Source organism: Phasianus colchicus, chromosome Z, assembly GCF_987193195.1.
Source record: "Phasianus colchicus chromosome Z, bPhaCol1.hap1.1, whole genome shotgun sequence".
Classification (NCBI taxonomy): domain Eukaryota; kingdom Metazoa; phylum Chordata; class Aves; order Galliformes; family Phasianidae; genus Phasianus; species Phasianus colchicus.
The window spans coordinates 80355247-80370431 of NC_143476.1; the positions used below are offsets into that span (position 1 = coordinate 80355247).

General features: G+C 36.2%; 1 protein-coding gene across 1 annotated transcript in view; it reads right to left on the reverse strand.

Annotated features, from left to right (window-relative positions):
- The window catches only part of WDR70 (WD repeat domain 70), a 138865-nt gene that overhangs the window by 101445 nt on the left and 22235 nt on the right, over positions 1-15185 (reverse strand). Inside the window, exon 6 of the mRNA XM_031594528.2 lies at positions 686-745. Within this exon, the coding sequence (XP_031450388.2) occupies positions 686-745 (60 nt within the window). The remainder of the gene's footprint in view (positions 1-685; positions 746-15185) is intronic.

The window sequence follows — 15185 nt, forward strand, 5'->3', positions numbered from 1 at the left end:
GAATGGATTCAAGGACAGTCAAGGGCAGAAAATGTTTTATTCTATAGATATTGGATCAATCAGCAAATAAAAACAGTTGAATCTATGGTAAAGGATGAAATTGCCCAGAAATAAGAAGTACAGTACAAAGAGTGCAAAGAAACAGTAGTTCCAAGCCAGAGAGTGTGTTCTTACAAAAAAGTCAAGGAGCATTTTATATGAATCCTAGAAAAACATGTAGTTAGACAAGGAAAAATAAAATTTTAAGAAACTGAGGATGGCTTACTAAAGGCAGTTAGCTATTTAAAACAAATGAGGGAGATCCGTATTCAGCTACAAAGAGGTCATTTGCACCAATGATATCCACGCTGAAATGCATGACAAGCCAAACAAAGGTCTGTGCCTAAGTTAGAAATGTATGGATGACTTGAAGAGAAACTGTAACAATTGCAGAGTATACATTTAACAAAAAAAAAAGAGACAACAATTCAGTTAAATGAAGTTTTAGTTAGTAGCAGAAAGAGAGAGAAGAAGCAGTTCTAAAGCACATTTTAATTGCAGTAAGAAAAGAACTAGACTAAAATAACAAACAAAGAAAAAAGAATTAGCTTCTCGTTCTTCAGCTGACATTAAGTATTCATAAAATTATTTTGCAGATTTCACAGTTCTAGAAAAAAAAAGTGTTGAAACTGTATTAACCACTTACTGTTTTTGTCCCATGTTGGAGTGTAATTTCATGAGAATCTGGAATTTTCTTAATAGGGTTCTGGAGAAGAAAAAAGAAAATTTATGTCTATGAAAACAGTGTATGATAAACAAAACAAACACCTTTATATGTATATATACATACACAAACATAAAGGTAAGAAACATTTCCCTTGCACCAGCCAAAACCTGAGAAGGAGAAAAAGGAAATATTGGAAACGAGAGACTGATTCCAGTTGTGTTTTCATAAAAATCTGAGGAATGAATAAAAAGAAAACAAACAAAAACTCCAATAAAGAATGAGAACAGTACAAGTTTTCCTGTTTCTCCTCTTCAAGACACACAAAAATTCTCTTAAATCATTAATATCATTTAATCTTGAATTGTTGTTAAATCAATCTATCATATTATACAACAATCTTTCAAATACTAGGAATCTGTGAAGTTAATGAAACTAAGGAAAAAATCTGTAATTCATTACACAAAATAAATTTTCTATTGGTTTTGTTAAGTTGATGGATTGGCTTCCATTGTTTTCTCTTCTGTGGCACTGACCAGTATAATACTTTTCTCTTAATAGAAACACAGAGATTGAAGGAAATTGCAGGTTAAAACATCACACCAACATCTGCAATGCAAATATGAAAATTGTTAATTTACTGAGAAAGAAGCATACTGGAAGCACTTCAGTGACTGGAAGGTTCTACAAAGGTCATGTGAATCGTTACTCTAAAAATCTTGTTTGTCTAGTACCAGTAAGTTTCCTAAAACACACAGAATCCATTATTTGATGCCAGAAATGTATCAGTTTGATACCAGACATTTTCCTTGTCCACATCTGCCAATTTCTTCCTTTTATTCACTCTTCAGCAGAAATTCTATATGGCACTACGCACTCCTAAACAGCCATTTTCTCCTCCGATACTATCAGCTTTATTTTGCTAATAAAACAAACTTTCTCTGTCTTTAATTTAGCCAAATCTACCCTTCCTCTATCTTTGCCTCTTGCCACAAATAACAACCCTTTTTCTCAAATCAACTGTACGGTTCCTGTCTCCTTTCACAAACACGCAGAGATAAAGCAGCATAATATTCATGCCCTGTGTATTCACATTCACAGCATACACATCTTTGACAGTCACAAGTACTTGAAAGAAACTCTTGTCCTGGCACAGAAATCTTATGTATGCACTTCAGGAAAAAAAAAAAATTAAAAAACATCCTCATGGGACTGTGACAGTCTGACTGAAGAGCCAACAGAAAAGGCTGAAAAATACTTAACAAAGGATGGATCATTTTTGTGAATCAAAGGCTTTTATAAAAACTTCATCCACACTTCATCCAATCAACAACTTTGTAGTCATGGTTCTCATTTCAATCCACAAAGCTTTTATTAGTTCTATGTCAGAACTACTTTTAATTTTGAGAGTATCTTAACTAATTTGAGTTATTCCATTAATTCAAACAAAAGTTCTTCTGAATATCTATATTACAAGTAAAACAGCTAAGAGCACCATTCTAGACAGAGACTAAACCATCTACAACAGCAAGTGACAAGTTCAACTGTTTTCCGTCAAATGCTTTATGCTTTTGGCCAACTTAAATGGTTCAGATGTATTTCACTAAAATACCACTGAACTACTATGAAATAACAACTAAAAAATAAATCAAATTCAAGTAATCCTTCATCTTCCAGATGAAGAAACAAAATATGCTAAATTACTTAATTTCTAGCTTCTTCAGGTGATAATAATCATAATCCTTTTGATTAGAACAGTCAAATACATAAAAATATTTACAGTGAACCCACACTGAACACAGTTTTAACTTATTATCTTTAAGAGAGAAAAACAGATATGAATACATTCTGTCACCTGATAAATCAAGTAGCTTGAGCTCGATAATCAGACATTTGGAGAGAGCCGCAGCGTCCAAGAGTTGAAAGTATTGCTCAGACTATTCAAAACAAAAACTAAGATAACCACCTCCAGAAAAGTATCTTGGCATGACATCTTCAAATCAGCCAAACATTTATATAAAACAATGTCGTCTGTTCTATTTTAGTAACTCTGAACTTCCTAAATTACTGCAAATAAAATAAATATCTCTAACCTAATATAACAAATGCCTATATATAAGCACACAGAGATTAGGTACAACTACCAGTTTTCCAGCTGTTACATTTCATATAATAAGTAATCCTAAGAATCAGAATCCAAAGGAAAACAAAAAAATACATACCTAGATACAGATATAGATGTAGGTATATATACCTCCTACGCTGATTTGAACATAAACATTTAGTTGTTACGGAAAATGCTTATGGAATTATGTAGAACCACAGAATCACAGAAACACAAGGTTGGAAAAGACCCACAGGATCACCCAGTCCAAACATCCACCTGTCACCAATAGTTCTCACTAAACTGTCTCCTTCAACACAAAATACAAATGTTCCTTGAACACCTCCAGGGTCGGTGACTCCACCAGCTTCCTGGGCAGCCTATTCCAGTGCCTGACCACTCTTTCAGACAAGCAGTATTTCCTAACATCCAGCCTGAATCTCGCCTGGCACAGCTTGAAGCCATTCCCTCTAGTCCTATCACCAGTTACACGAGAGAAGAGGCCGACCCCCAGCTCACTACAACCTCCCTTCAGGTAGTTATGGAGAGCAGTAAGGTCTCCCCTGAGCCTCCTCTTCTCCAGACTGAACAATCCCAGCTCCTTCAGCCACTCCTCATAATGCCTGTGCTCCAGACCCTCACCAGCTTTTTTGCCCTTCTTTCAACCCGCTCCAGGGCCTCAATGTCTTTCTTGCAGTGAGGGGCCCAAAACTGGACGCAGTACTCAAGGTACAGCCTTACCAGAGCTGAGTGCAGAGGGACAATCACTTCCCTGTTCCTGCTGGCAACACTGTTTCTGAGGCAAGCCAAGATGCTTGCCTCTGAAACACTGGCCTTCTTGGCCACTTGGGCACACTGCTGGCTCATGGTTAGCCCAGCATCAATCAATACCCCCAGGTCCATTTCCTCTACGCAGTCTTCCAGCCATTCTGCCCCAAGCCCTTAGCGTTGTGGCCAAAGTGCAGGACCCGGCATTTGGCCTTGTTGAACCTCATCCCATTGGCTTCAGCCCAGCTATCCATCCTGTCCAGATCCCTCTGTAGGGCCTCGTTACTCCCAGGCAGATCAACACTTCCAGCCGACTTGGTGTCATCTGCAAACTTACTGAGGATGCACTCAATGCCTTCATTATCAATAGCGATATTGAAATATAAAATGAAATTTTTACAGAATTATTGTTTTTTGTTGTTGTTGTTGCTATTATTCCTTTTGAGACCTTCCTCATCCTCAAACAATACTTGGACAATACAAATACACCAGTAGAAACTGCATGCTGAAATTATGTCAGGGTCTCCAACATCTCTTGAGAAAAAAACGAAGTAAATCAAAAAAGAAATAATTCAATAATGCAGGTCAAAACAGGTGAAAAAATGGACACATCAAGAAAAAAATAGTTAAAATCTAGATTTCTACATGCTACAGGAAATCCTTCAATATCCTTGGTGATAAAGTATTCTCTATCAATGGGCAATAATCATCACAGGGATTTCGCAGAAGACAGAGAGTTTGAAGAAGTGGGAAAAGAATCAGCAAGTCCTTATGTAATAAATTAAAAGTTTGGCTTGAGGCAAAAGTTAGGGCACACAGAAAAAAAATAGAAAAAAAAAAAGGAAATCCACTATATCATACTATGATGGTGAACTTAAAAAGTACACCTCAGATGTAACGATCGGTTAGCCCTGCTAATAATTTGACAATTTGGAAGTCATTTTCAAAGTCTGAAAAATTAGATTATGTTCCCCACCTTAAAATAGATAAAAGCAAACATAATCAAAAGTAAAATGTAAATTCCAGAATGTCCTGAAATGACTTCTCTTTTCACAGTCAAATCAGAGAGGGGCAGAATGATGAAATTATGCCTAAAAACACCTCTATTGCTTTGTTTCCAGTGACCTGCATTTCATTAAGTGGAAACTGTCCTACATGAAAGAAAATTCGAAGCTTTAAGTAATTTTTCACACAACAGGCCCTTAAACAAGAACACTTCTGGGCACTCAGAAGACTACCGTCTAGCAGAGAAAACAATTGCTTTTTTTTGACTGCACTGGGAACGGTCCTTAGATTCTAGGATTGAGGATCCTGCTTCCTTCAAGGATTTCAGGATCAAATGTTGCCCTGGAAGCAAACGTAACTGTCCTTATTTGGATAGCTCTTACGTTCTTAGAACTCCCCCAGGATGCTGACTGATTAGAAAACTGAAGAGACTTTCCACTGCAGTAACAGAGCTACGGTACAGCATGAAGGAAAAATCTGCATTAACTATGATCTGTTGAAATAAATGAAAGTACTTCCCATATCTTTAACAGGGGAAGAGGTTAAAGTAGGCTCAGCTACTACTTACTTTAAATATCTTAAGCACTATACTAAAAAAGTCCCTCCTGATTGATTTCATCCATCAGAAATGAGCGGGAAGTGGATGTTTGCACATGTGGGTCCCTGCTTTGGTATACACACCTGGCAGATGCTGTCTGCTTATGGACTGGAGTGAAAAAAAGAAGGCATGAATTATACAGAGATTTCTCCATTTCTGGCAACATTTTAAGTTTCAGAAAACAAATTGAAAAATGGTCTGAAATAGAAGATTGCTGCCTTGCTAAATGAGGGACAGAATAACAGGATTATGGGCAGTAGAAACAGCTGGTGAAGTGAGAAGGTGGTGGCAAAAAACCTTTACATCAAATGATGACAGAATGACCTTAATCAACACCTAAGTAGCAGCAGTTAAAAGTCTCAACGGAAGGACTTCCTGCAGAAAGTCACATCTTAAACATTTTGAAACCCACAAAGAAAAAAAAAAACTAACATTTAAAAAAACTTTTTTAAAAAAATAAATAAATAAAAACATTTTTTAAAAAACTTAGCATTTTCAAGCATTTTGTTAAAATGTCATGTTTATGTTTTAAGTTTTGTTTTTATTAAAGCCTACTCTCCTCCCCTCTAAATGGACTGAATTGCATGGAAAAGCAAAAGCCACTCTGCTGGAGCATGAGCAGGCAGGTCTGAATGCCTTTGAGGGGCTTCCACTTTAAACTCTAGAATGCAGGTAGGCAGTACTGAAATCTTCCTCCTTATAAGCAGACAAGAATATTTCTGCAATTTTTTCATTCCTCTCTTAAGAATACAAAGTAATAGGTAAAATTAGTGATAGGAGTAATTAAAAGGAGAAATGTGTCTCCTAATGAAATATTCATGCTGTAAATTATGGGACATCTTGAAAGAAAATATACTTAAGAAATTTTATGAATAAAACAAGTGTGCAGACTCATATCAATAACCACAAGAGAAAGAATGGGATATGTGACGTAGTAATTCCCAAATTGGAGAGGCACATAAGCTCTTCAGTCTACAGGGGCTAAAAAGAACAACACACAAAGCCACTGCATTGTGCAGAAAGAACTGACACTCTATCCAGGCACAGGGATACATTAATCCAAACGATGGAAGGTTTTATTTGCTGATACACAATAATTTCTGTATCGAATGCACCCAGTTCACAAGTCAAAGTATCTCTGAAATATCACCTAAAAAACAACCCAAGTGTTTATCTTCTCAGGGAAAAAGAGATGACAAAAATCCACCACACTTAATAGGGAGACACTTTCTTTCTACCTTGCCTCCAACTTAACTGATTCTATGTATTAGTTAATGAGTGAAATTCAAGTAACAAGTCTGGAGATGAACAGGAAAAACAGCATCTTCCTTCATCCTTCAACACCAAGTCTTGAAATGTCATCAGAAAGAGACAAAAAGGGTGTTGGAGGGAGTTTTTCATAGATCTGGAAGAAAACATGCCTCATTCCTCCTTTTAGTCTAGAACAATACCTCAAGCTGTTCGGCACCTAGCTGGATTTTCCATGACAGCAGTGAAAGCTGAAGAGAGTAATAAAAGTTTAAACTGCCTTTTTTTTTTTCTTCCTGTTTATCTTATATTCCTTTAATAAATAAACACATCGCGATGTTCATGCTTTGTTTCACAAGTTATTCCACAGGCACTAATTAAAACCATAGTACTTGTAAAATGGAAGTTTTTCCAAGTCAATTTTCCATTATTTTCCTCTGTATCTTAAATTGAAGATAATGGTCTAAGATGTACACTAAACCTGCATAAAAGTATACTCAAGAAAAAGACAGAATGATGAAAAGATGAAAAATTCAATGTGAGAGATGTGCAAAATGTTGTTACAGCAATAGGAAAACAATGGCTTCTGGCTTCTAAAAATGTATTATCCACAAACTTGCATGCATTAAGGAAGCATTCAAATATGAGATACATTTCAACACCTTTTAATTTCCTTTCTTTTAGGTGTCAGAGATATTTTCTCATGCCAACTTACACGCTATTAAATTCACTTTGGCCCAGATTCATATAATTAGGTTTACAAATGTGATGCATCTAAATACGGAAAACATTTACCTCAGATTTCCCATGCAGTTTCAAAAACAAACAACTTCAGAAGAAGAATCAGTATACCAAAAACATAGATCATCTGAAGACCCCTCTTCTTCATAAACTATTCATTTACAGGGTGTGTAAGGGAAAATGCAAATTCTTCAGGGAAACTCCTAAGAGAGGTGTTTTGATTTGCTTAGATTTATCAGTGCATGTGTGTTTATTACCTAAATTTTTGGCCTGAAAAAGACAAAGAAAAATGAAAACGTTATGGAAAACAAGAGGATACACACAAACACTGCCATGAATCATCTTGGTCAATATTCCCACGGAACACCAAGCATATCTGTTACTCTTTTAGTAAAATATGGCTAACTCCTAACTTCATGACAACTGAATGGAATTTCAAAATGAACAGTAATATTAGAAGGGTCCAATGCTATGTCCCCCCATTACTGTTCTGCATTTGAGTAACACCTAAACAGCCAATACTTACTTTCTAAATAAAAGGAAAGATTATTCTTCTCTTTACTAAAACACATCACTTAGGCTGCTTTCAAAAAATTAAGGAAATTTATCTATTTAAATGGCTCCTTCCTAATGTGTACAGGAAGTAAATGGATTTACTCAATATGTAAACGGTACTGTGGCTAGCTTCTCTCAACATTTTCTAATTCACAGCCTCATGATTTTTTTTTTCCTGTGACCTGACCAGAATGTTTTGTCAGGTTTAACAAGCAAGGAAAAAAAAAATCTTCATTCCAACATATGGCTTCTTAAAGCTACAAATTCATAACATTATTATATGTCAGATACAATATATTTTATTAGATGATGGGTCATATGGTAATTCAGAGAAAGTTCCCAAACACAATAGGTAACATGAATTAAATCTCTTTTTTTGTGCCACTAAGTAGAATTTCTCCTTATTGAAAGTCTCTAGTGGCCTAAAAATTTACAAAAGGTATTGCAATTAGAGAGTCTCAGCACAGCTGGCAATTTTTTATTTTACTTTTTAAAATATAAACATCATACTTCTGAAGTACACCCAAGTCTGTCTGATCTTTCTCCTGGGAGTTCTAGATAAATTTCAGGAGGTTGCTATTTTTCACCTACATTCTAAAGCCCCATTCAGATAATTTCTAAATTAGTAACAAATTGTTGATTTATGAAACTCAAATTTATATTAATATTTATAACCTGGGAATTGTTCTTACAAGACATACAAGAAAGATTCTCTTGAGCTTTTTCCAAAACAAGTGGTAATCACTGATAGAACTGATTTAAATCTAAAATTGCTTGCAATAATTCAAGTTTCCTTTGCAGTTTCTGGGAGAGAAATTTACTTAAGCACATTTTTTCCATGTTATTCCAGATATGTAATATTCCACTTACATAACTAACTGCTTATTTCATCTTTATTATCTCAGTTTCAAATATGCATAAATCTACTACTTCTTTTTTGTTAGAACACTATGCAGAACTGCCATATACCACAAAAAAAGCCCATGTTCTAACAAGACAATTTTTACTACAGCAGTAAGATACAGAATATGACTGCTATGTAGAGAATGAAAGAAAATGCTGGTGTTTTCAGTCAGACAGAACCCTTAATATTGCTCTTCAGAGCTGGATAGATTATTTTACTTTGAACTAAAGGGATACATTCATTTACTAAGAAACAACAGAACTGCACAGAAACCACAGATCTGCTGACAATAAGAAGAAACAAACAAGCAAAATCAAAATCTGTTCTGAAAGCTTTGCTCATTCTAGCCAGTAACAGAATAGCAGGTAAATTCTACAATCACAAAGGAAAATAATTGCAAATTTTCATCTATTTAAAGTATCAAATGTTTAGTTTAGATGCAAACCAGACTTATTTTGGCATTCACATATATCACAGTAACTTTTACCTGAACATAGTGTTCCACTTATAAAAGTTGGTGACACCATTAATCTTTTGTAATTGATTCAGCAAAAGACAGTTTTAGTTATACATACTTCTATGGAAGTACATTAAAACAATATATGCAGTAGCATGTGTACTTGTTTCTTTTGCAAGTTTCATAAAGCAGTGGAGTTAAGCCCATCAGCAATTCAAACCCTCTAAGCTTTCATTTTAGAGTCATGAAAACCTGAAAAACCAAAACAAGCAATCCATGTTCCATATACAGCTGTTATGCCAGAAACGTACATGGAAATTCTTACAATGGAAATAAAATACACTTTTCCTTTTAACAATAAAGACGCTGATGTTCACTTTCTGTGATCACACTTCCATGGAGTCTCAAAAACATCCAGGTGACACTAATAAAAAGTTCTACACCAGTATAACGGCAAACAAATTAGTGAGCCATCTCTGAAATTATGCAGATTTTAACCCATCAAAATTAAAACAGTACATGATTTAGGTATAGACCAATCTATGACCTCTAACTTCAGGCAATTTATTTCATTCCTGCACACCCTGGTTTCCTCATCTGAAAAACTTGAATAAATAATATGTATCATAAAGAATCTGCTATAAGGGTTTATTCAGCAATGCTGATGAAGTTCATCAAGGTCCTTAGGGATCCTGTTATTCTTAGCAAACACTCTACAGTCAGCAAAAACTAAACAATCACATCTCTAGAGAGAAAGAGTTGTCCACAGATTCTACTTTTCAACAGTTCTCTGATTCTGATTGTAAAAAGGTGTTCACTCAAATGTTTACTCTGAGAAATATATGTAAAAAAAAAAAAGAAAAAAGAAACAAAGAAAAAATTATGCACATTGTCTCAATTAGTGACAAACATTTCAGCTGTCTACAAACTTATTAAGCAATTAGGATAAGGAACTAAAACTGAGGTGGAGGGAAAATCATCAGATAAGTCATGCAAAGAAGATCTACAACCACAGGGTAGGGATAGGAGAGGTGGGAGTTAAAAATTACAGTATGTCTAAGTTACTGCAGGAAGGAAGGACAATTTCCTATCTAGCTCCCACAGCTGGTTCCAATTCTATTACTGTTTCGATTACTAATTCTCCCATGCCACACATAAATTACCTTCAAAACATTAACATTTAAGCTGTGTTATAGCAGCAGAATTTTATGTAATGTGACATGAGAAAAAATTGCTAAGTGACTTTATGCATCTGGAAATAAGAAAAGATACATTTATATTGCACACACATAAAGTCCATGCTCGGAAGGAACACCTTTCTCTGTACATCACTGAGGTATGCTCCTTAAACAAAAGCTGTTATATCAAAGAAGGATGGTATGTGACAGTCAGATATATACCCAGTTCATTAAAAGCACTGTAATACCCATCAAAACTGCAAACAACTTTCAAGATGTTCAGTGCAAATACTAAGCAATAGAATAAATATCAGTCAATCTGAATCATTTGATTTTAAACATAAAATCCATCATTTTTAAATGATACACTCATGAATCATAAAATACTCCCATATGCTTCTATAGGATAAGCTATACTATAATAAGTTGAGACTCCTCTAGCACACTATACGGAAAACACCAATAGCTGTATGCATAATGCAGTTTCTGGAAATTCCAAATAACTGCAATTAAACCTGACAAGACATATAACTAGACAGACAGACATTCATTTTGAAATAGCAATTAAAAAACTATTATTCACTATTGCTCAGTTGTCTATTATATGGAAACAGAGCAATGACCTCAACACGTTTTAGGATGAAAAAATGCCCACATGCCAAACCCAAGACTAATATGGTCAGTTCACAAGGAATCTAAGGGATAAAACTGTACAGAAGTGATGCTCTCATTTATAAATCAGACTAAAATAAAGAGCCATTGTCAAGACTGCACATAAAGTTTTAGCTGCGTGCAAGGATAAAGAAGGCAGAAATTCAAGAACCTCACCGAAATGTCTCATTTCACAGACTTGCACTGACATTATGTTAAGTCCTCATACATATTTCTCACTCCATAACTGTTAAAGAACGTAGAACATCAGATATATTCTATAAGACCTTTCTTCAAATTATTCAATAGGCTTTTTGTCTGGTCCACGAGGAGCTGCTTCAGATACTCCATACTACATGAAGATTACTTGGGTCACCAGGAGAGTCTTCTTACTTCTACTAACTAAAGTTTAAATTTGGCTTTTATAATTCAAATTAAGTTACTATTAATCATATATCTTGTTAATCGAGCAGTTAAAATTCATTAACTGTAACATGCACCTTCAACTTTGTCATTAGTAATAGTTACCAAGATACTTTCCATTCACTCAGACTTACCTAGTACAGGAGATAACAATTTTGGATGCTTATGTGATGTTCTAGAAGAACTTTCTTTTCAAAGCAGAATAGTCCTGGATATAAGAAACTCCACATTTCATACCCCCTATTTACTAAATATCTGCTGTAGATCAGATGTGAGATTTTCAGTATGATATTTCTTGCATATCTAATTATCATGTCTTAAAGGGGTAAAAATGTCCCATCTTGCAAGCATACTACATTAATAAATATGACTGGTTCACTCATGTTTGAGCTGCCCAGGTTCTAACAAGCCAGAAAACATTTTAAGTGTCTATTAATAATACTTCACACTTTGATGTACTCCAATTCCCTTACAAACTCATTAAAAAAGAAATAGAAAAAGGAACTCTGTGTATAATGTTCATACTACGATTAATCCCGCAATTGCTGAAAAACAGATCTGTAGTAATTTGTATCTCCTGGTAAACTGGCTGGTGAAGTTGCAGGGGAATGTACAATTCTATAACTGCTGTTTCCAGGAGCAATACAGCTAAAAAATATTCCCCAATTGTTCTTCCCTTCACTGTACAGGAAGAACAAATGCTAGAACATAGGTCCAACTTAATATTCTATCAGGAGAAACGAAAGTATAAAACAAGCCAACAATAAGCATAAGAGAAACAGAGCTCGCAAACACTTCATGGTTTTCCACAGGAAAAGCTGCAGTGGTGGGAAGGAATGTATAACCCATAAAATCATCTGAATCAAATGCAGACCAAGAATTTTGGCTCAGATTTGTTCAAATTCCCTACAATGGACATTTTCCAGACAACTACAAAGGGAGCCAAAACAAGGATTCCCAATTTTGCACAGTTCACTGAACTAGGGTAGAATTTAGCTGCCACTTCTGTAATTCGTTCTGTAGACCTCATGTTTGACATTCACCTTGGATATGAAATCCATGAAGTGATACGGCTTAGTCTTAAACTAATGCTATCTCATATTAATACATAATGCTATCCCAGCTTTGACTTTCCCAGGAGTCTCAATAATTTACATTTCACCTCTTGGGAGCCACATGAAATGCACAGTAGATAAACTTACAAACTCTTCTGGCCAAGGTTTGCCATTGCTACTAATATGCTTAAGATAAAGAGCAAAAGTGTACTGACCACTTCAAATCACTCTTCTAGACACCCTTGCCTTTGAAGTTTACCCTACCTTCTGTGAATAACCTTAGAGATTCATTACACACTCAGATACTACAGATCCTCACTTTATATGACCATTACAGGTAGTATCCAGTCTGAGATATCAAAAATGGAACCTTGGTGTAGAGAATGATGGTAATCTCTTTTCATCGGATTCCTCTCATGAGATCTTGATAAAACACTACAGATTGGTAGACATTCCTCTGTATTCACGTTATTAGCCGAAGTCTCTCTTTGTAAAGCAGCTATTTCAGGCATAAGTCTAATTACTGCACACAGCAATCTATGGAAGTAGGAAAACACTGACGCTCATAGCAATCTGCTCCGATCTGTGAATGACTTATCCTTTGAATTTCAGTGCACAACAGAAATATGAAAACAGAATCATACTCTTAAAAGACAGTTATATGTTTGACACAATCACGTACTATTACAATCACAATATTACAAATATATATTTCATAGAATCACAGAATCTTTTGAGTTGGAAAGAACCTTTAAAGATCTAGTCTAACTCCCTGCCATGAACAGGGACATCCATCTACAGCTAAATCAAGTTGCTCAAAGACTGATCCAGCCAGACCCTAAATGTCTCCAGGGATGGGGCATCCATCATCTCTCTGGGCAATCTGTTCCAGGGTTACAGCCTTTACTGTAAAAAAAATTTCTTCCGTATGTCCAATGAAATCTCCCCTCTTTTAGCTTGAAACCATTTTCCCCTGTCTTATCACAACAGACCTGCTAGAGAATCTGTCCTCTTTCTTTCTTTCTTCTTCCCTTTAGATTCTGCAAGTCCTCTTATCAGGTCACCTCAGAGCCTTCTGTTCTCCAGGCTGAACAGCCTCAGCTCTATCAGCCTGACATCATAGGAGAGGTGTTCCATCCCTTGGATTGTATTTGTGGCCCTCTTTCAGACATGCTCCAACAGGTTCACATTTCTCCTGTACTGAAGACTTCACATCTGGACACAGTACTCCAGATGAGGACTTCCCAGCACAAAATACAGTAGGAGGATCACCTCCCTCCCCCTGCTGACCACAATGCTTTTGATGCTGCCTATTATACAGTTGGCTTCTTGGGCTGCATGGGCACGCTGCTTGCTTATGTCCAGCTTACCCTCCAAGTTCTTTCTAACAGGGTTGTGCTCCAACAGCGTTCCAACAGGTCCACGTCTCTCCTGCACTGAGGACTCCACATTTGGATGCAGTACTCCAGGTAAGGTCACATCAGAGCAAAGCAGAGGGCAGGATCACCTCTCTTGGCCTGCTGACCACACTGCTTTTGATGCAGCCCAGGATATGGTTGGCTTTCTGGACTAAGAAGGCACACTGTTGGCTCATGTCCAGCATACCACCCTTATGTCCTTCTTGACAGGGCTGCATTCCATCCTCACATCCCCCAGCTTGTACTGATAGTGAGGACTGCCACGACCCAGGCACAATACCCTGTGATTGTCTTCATAGATCCTCTTAAGGTTCAACTGGGCCCACTGCTCAGTTTGTCTAGTTCTCTCTGGATGACATTCCATCCCTCAGGTGTGCCGAGCACATCACACAGTTTCATGTCACTCACCAACCTGCTGACAGCAGACATGGTTCCACTGCCAAAGTGAATGGCATCTGTCCCTCAATTAATGCATTAAATCCCAGCGCAAGGTATTCATGCATTCTCATATTCTCACAGTCACTCTGACAGTGAACAATACCAGCAGTGTGTTATATAGGTGAAGGAACAAGCTAGCAAGAGTGAGCAAGTGTACATAAATAGATTTCTGCAGTTGGCTGTGGGCATCAATAGCTTATGAATATCTATTAATATCAACAGGCACAGAACAGATAGACACTGCACTACAAAGTTTGCACAATAAAGGCAGCAGGGAAGTTGTGTCTAAGATAGTGGAATTTTTCATAAGATTCAATATTTGCATTAAGATGATAACTACTTGATAAGTTTGTTTACAAACTTTCACTTAAAGAACTCAAATAATTCATATTGTAAACTGTACAAACTAATCTATCTGCTCCAATGGATCAAAGACCTGAGATGACCTCCTCAGAACTTGAAATCACAGCTAGGTATGGTATGTTAAGCCTAGTGCTTACACAGTAAGCCCTTTCCATGTCCGATGTGCCAAGCTGAGAGATTATCATCAGTGTGTCTCAGAGCTTCCAGAGCTTCTTCACCATCCCTTTTCAGAAAGAATAATGGCAAAGATGTAGCTCAGACAGTGGTATTGCCAGTGGTTGCCTTGCAGTTTTTTCAAAAAAGCTATGAAAATAATAATTGTTTTAGAGAATCTGTGCCTCTATCATTCTTGATTTAATCTTTTATCTGCAGACACTGCAATATGCACAAACTGCTCAGGACCAAAATTGGTTATTAGGAAGTTCTCCTGCTCAATTTAGTTCTGAAAGTGAGTCAATGACATTCATGCTTATGCAATCAAAAAAAAAAAAAAAAAAAAAAAAAAAAAAAAAAAAAGTCAACAAACAGCCTAGTATACATTAGGCTTAAAATCCTCCAAACCAAGGTATTTCCCAA